The sequence below is a fragment of the Cupressus sempervirens genome, chromosome 8 (genome assembly GCF_028749045.1).
Source record: "Cupressus sempervirens isolate cs-2001-9-10 chromosome 8, ASM2874904v1, whole genome shotgun sequence".
Taxonomy (NCBI): domain Eukaryota; kingdom Viridiplantae; phylum Streptophyta; class Pinopsida; order Cupressales; family Cupressaceae; genus Cupressus; species Cupressus sempervirens.
In genome coordinates, this window is record NC_143125.1 from 614,574,529 (window position 1) to 614,579,680 (window position 5,152).

The following is a 5,152-nucleotide window of genomic DNA, read 5'->3' on the forward strand; positions in this document are numbered from 1 at the left end:
CTTGTTGGTATTCTTGGAACTAGATGTTTTTCATCTATGTTGCCATCAATGCCAAAGGGGGAGATTGTTAGCATGAATGTTGATGCTATGGGGGAGCATTGCAGAAAATTTATATGATGTATTTATAACTATGCTTGTCATTGATGACAACATAATAATAATTTTGTAAAAGACTAACAAAGCAGTAGACTGTGATTTCTGTATTGTGATTTCATGTGTTCTACATAGACTTTTATTTTTCTGTAAGCATCCCTTGACAATCCTTTACCATTCTTGTATCATTCTTCATAAAAAAAATATATACAATTCTTCCATTTACAATTTGAATGTTGTAGATACATATACAATATAAAAAAAGCACCACCTTAGGGTGCAGTATAAGCTTCTGGTGAGACCAAATTTATTCCACAAAAACATAAAAGGACTCAAATATCAGCTATGGAATATGCTGAGTCTAATCAGTACAATTCAGCATTCAACATGCTGTACAAAGAGGCAATCTTGAATAAATAGAGCTCTGTCCAAGGCAAGGATAGGCATCCATGTTGAATCTGTTCTTTTTATGTTTGGATATTTTCATCTGTGAAATTGTAGCACATAGAACATCCACAAGATCCATGTTTGTTTCTTGTTCTGTACAATCTTTCTCTGAAAGAGATAAAAGAGCATGATCAACTGCATCAACAAGTGAGGAGCGTAAATTCTTGCATATACACTTCTCTTCTGTCTCTTTCTTTCTCTCTACCTCGTATGGAAACATCAAATTTGACTCCTTAAAGAGCTCCATATCAGATTTTGTATGATACAAGATCCAAGGATGGACTATAAAACAAAGAGAAAAGTGCATAAGAAAAACCTCAGAATGACTGTATAAGTTTATATCAAAAATGTGAAGCTAGAAAATATACATACTCAAGGCTTCCTCTGGAGAAATCCTCTTCTCAACATCCCTTGAAAGCATCCTAGAAAGCAAATCCTTGGCAGGCTCAGAAATAGATTTCCACTTATCAGTGAAGAAATTTAATTGCACATTTTTCACTGCCTCAAAGATGGTATCTATAGAATCCCCACAAAATGGTAAGGTACCAATCAAGAGCCTGTGGAGGATGACACCAGTAGCCCATACATCCACCTTTTCTGTATATTTCCCTGCCAAAACTTCAGGGGCTATATATGCGGGACTGCCAGCCAAACCTGATAAATTTTGACCTACACTCAATACAAACAAGAGTTTTAATTTATAACAATCTTTATATTTAGAATTAATTTAAAGAGTTTGGATTTCATAAAACGAATAGAATTCTATTGATATAAATATTGAAAATAGTCTTTTAACTATAAAAAAGAAAAGAACTCTACTAATTTGAAAGTGTGAATGGCATACCATTTGCCACATGCACCGACATGCCAAAATCACATAACTTCATCTGTCCATCACTGGATAAAAGAATATTTTGGGGCTTGATGTCCCTGTGAACAACTCCCATTTCATGGCAGTGTTGAATTACATCAAGCAGTTGTCTGATCAATTGTGCGGCTTCCCTCTCTGAATACCATCTCTTTTTCACAGAATCAGCAAGGCCTCCCCCAGAGAAAATCTCCATTACAAGATGCAAAGAATTTGCATCTTCGTACACAGAATGAAGTGTTACAATGTTGGGATGACCTGAGAGGTGTTGCATAATCTCCACTTCTTTGTATACATTTTGTGGAGAATCTTTGGGCACAGTCTTGCATGCAATCATTTCTTGTGTGACTTTGTTCTTGCACAACTTTACAACTCCGTATTTGCCTCTGCCCAAAATTGGACCAATGTAATAATCAGATTCAATTTTATGATCCCTAATGATTTGAGTGGTTTCCTCTATGCAACCACATTTCCTCTTTATGCCTCTTGGAGTTGTATCCTTCAAGCAGATACCTCTTCTTGGAGTAGAAACAGTAACAACAGGTGGTTGGTGATATTGTGGAGAGTTCAAATGTTTAAGTGAGAAAAGGGAGGCAGAGGTTGAGGTTGATGCACCATCATCACATGAGAAAATCATATGGTCTGATACAATTTTCGTTCTCCTCTTCTTTACAGGAGTCATCTTTGCTTGGACCTCAGATTGCCTGCCAGAAATCACAAAAATGATGATGAATTTCAATTTGTAAAAGAAAGTTGATCCTATTATTTTGGATGCTACAAACACAGCCTAATTCATCTGTATCAATAAATTTAAGAGTAACGAAAACCTGCTAAAACAATCCAACAATGTATACACAATTGTATCTAAATCATTCTATCTCAAATGATAGTGCAGTAATCACAACCTCCTGTGGATACCATTAGAATGCGTCAATGGTTAAGAAAACTAGTCCCCTTCAAATATCATAGCCTTAATTTTAGTCTTATTGAATGTTAGAAACACACAGACCAAATTATTTGTAGCAATATATTCAAAAATTATGACAACCAGCTAAACACGGGATAATTTGATAAAACTCTGAAAATAATTATACAATACTCTATATACCATTCCTCTCAGAACACTTGCATGTCATTACTCTAAAAAAACATATAATGCATTAATCCAATCCTAGTATAATGCCATTAGAATGGTGCGATGGCCGCAAAACAAATTACCCTTCAAAGCGTTAATATATTTCTAACCCTCATTAGCACCTCTCTTTGATCATATTATCAAATCACATTATCAAGAATCCACAAAAAAGTGTGAAAAAAACAAACCCATTCCAACAACAAATGATGAACAACAGAAGAACGAATCAAATCAGCAACGGAAGACTGATCTTCATAAGTTAGTCTGCACCATACTTTCTAAAAAAATGAAATATAAATCAAAAAAATGTATTTCAGATTGGGAAAGATCTGAACAACAACAACAAAGGGGCTATAGCTCGTGTGACAGAGCACCGATGTCGAGCATAGTGTCCAGGAGACCCCAGATTTGACTCCGAGATAGACCATAAAAAACAATTGAGAAAAAAGATGCGCAGAATAAAAGACACTTGCCTAATCTCAAGTGCTTGTCGAAAAGAGCATCCACTTCGAAAAGACCCTCTGCGACATCTCCATTTGCAGCAGCTGAGACGTTTTGGCCATCCAAATCGCTCACCAATCCCTCGACCGGCGAACTGACGGACTTGGCATCAGCTTGATTTTCCTCGACGAGAGCAGAACTTTCCGGCGGTACCTTCCCCAATTCAGAGGGCTCCTTTTGAAAGTTTTCTTCAGCCGAGATCACATCAGGTGCTTAGTGGCCTCGGCAGGTGCTCCAGAAGAAGCCATTGTTGAATCGAGGGTAAGCTTTACAAATTACCCCTGAAACAGGTGTTTTTGAAGAGAGTAAACGGGGGTGAGATGAAGCGCTGCGTTCAGAAGGTGGAGGGAAAGATTGATTTTCGAATGGGGAGGGAAAACATCCGAAGCGTTTAATACAAGAAGCTGCGAAGCAAATCGATTTTAGCAAATTGCCAAAAATGGCTGTGATGTATTAAATTAATTGTCAGGGAAGATAAAAGTTTTTATTTCCACTTGTCTTCACATTAGGAAAAGCATGCCCTTCTCTGCCCTAAATATAGACGATGAACACTAAATAATGGCCTCAACTTAGACTTTTTTCTCTGTTTTCTGCCACGGGTATTTTTGACACAGCTTTTGACAAGCATTGAGAAAACTGACACACGTGGGATCGGGATTGGCATTTTTAATATAACGATAATTTAATTTTGTAGATAAAATTCTGGTTGATGTTTTCATATGAAGAAAGTGTGCTTTAATTTTCAGAAAATTATTTATTTTTCAACGTGATGAAGTGTGTCTGAAATATGGTGTAACACAATTTGTTGTCTAAACTAACAATAAACAGTTGATCTCAATTTCAAAATTCTATTTCATTCTTTTATGTAGAAGAATATTTTTCTATAATAAATAATTGATTTTAATTTATAGGCTTTTTTAGTTAATCTTTTTGTGTGCCTATGAAATTATTGCTCATTTGTAATTGTAGTAAAAGTAGTTTTGACTAGTTTTTAAACTATTATAGATTATATAATTTAATAAATTTAGATTATATACCTCATTCAATTTTGTTTGTTTTTTCGGGCGAACAATTATAAAATGATTAAGTGTTCAACATATTTGTCATGTTTGTAGAGTAACATTTATAATTCAGAGTGTTCTAAAGTTTTTCAAATGTTTGAGTCTCAATACAAAGTTTGTTCTTTTTTTTTTTTTTAAAATTTTAATTACAACATTGAATCAATTGTTGAAATCCATCAATATATTTGTAAATAAATAGAAGTTGTTGATTAATAAAAAAAGTATCTGGGAGCTATGACCATTTTTTCAGCCTAGTGTTTGTGTTGATTTTTTATTACCTAAATTTATTTATTTATTATTTGTAATGAGATATATGTGACATGTCTATTTGAGAAAGGTGTATGTGTGAAGTGAATATTCAATTTTTTAATATTTAAACTTTAGCATTAAATTATTATGTATGTTTAAAGCCACAAATAAACCATATGCGAAATATGTGCTCATTTGAATCAAATCAAGTGTGAGAGAAACAAACCATATGTAAAATAATTCTTAGGACTCACCCATCAGATACTACTATATAGAGAGAGAGAGAGGAAGAGGAAGGGGGTTCAATTTACTTTCATGCATCTTATCATGAAATATACTTTTTCAAATTATTGTGAAATTTCAATAGTGATGATATTTTATAAATGAATAGCTCTTCTAATATATCTTAAGCAACAATCATTGCATCAATATAAAGAATAAAATTCTACATTTTAATTTAATTTACAAACTCTCTCCTTCTTATCAATAATTAAAAGTATATTATGCATTATTAAAATGTACCACCACTTTCTTGAGTACGAATTCTATTTATTTATTTATTTCTACAGTACATTTAACAATCTTCATTCCAAACTCGTTACTAATAAACTTTTTATTACTCGTTACTAATAAACTTGTTACCAAGTTGTGGTGCCAAAAAGAGGGTGCAAGTGGCCACTATTTTTGTAAAATTAGAAATTTCTAAACTTCAACAAGCGTTTGAAGATAGTTATGCTCAAAATTTTAAGATATGACAAAAAGAAAAGTAGTAATCCTTTGAATCTAGCTTCCAAACCA

General features: G+C 33.6%; 1 protein-coding gene across 1 annotated transcript; it reads right to left on the bottom strand.

The window, feature by feature from the left end:
• Positions 1-337: 337 nt before the first annotated feature.
• On the bottom strand, positions 338-2,090 carry LOC149543924 (serine/threonine-protein kinase PEPKR2-like). The gene is made up of 3 exons (XM_089796351.1): positions 1,385-2,090; positions 913-1,209; positions 338-822 (listed from the first exon to the last, which is right to left on the bottom strand). Exons 1-3 carry the CDS (start codon positions 2,088-2,090, stop codon positions 476-478), a joined length of 1,350 nt encoding a protein of 449 aa, XP_089652477.1. The 3' UTR covers positions 338-475.
• Positions 2,091-5,152: the final 3,062 nt, after the last annotated feature.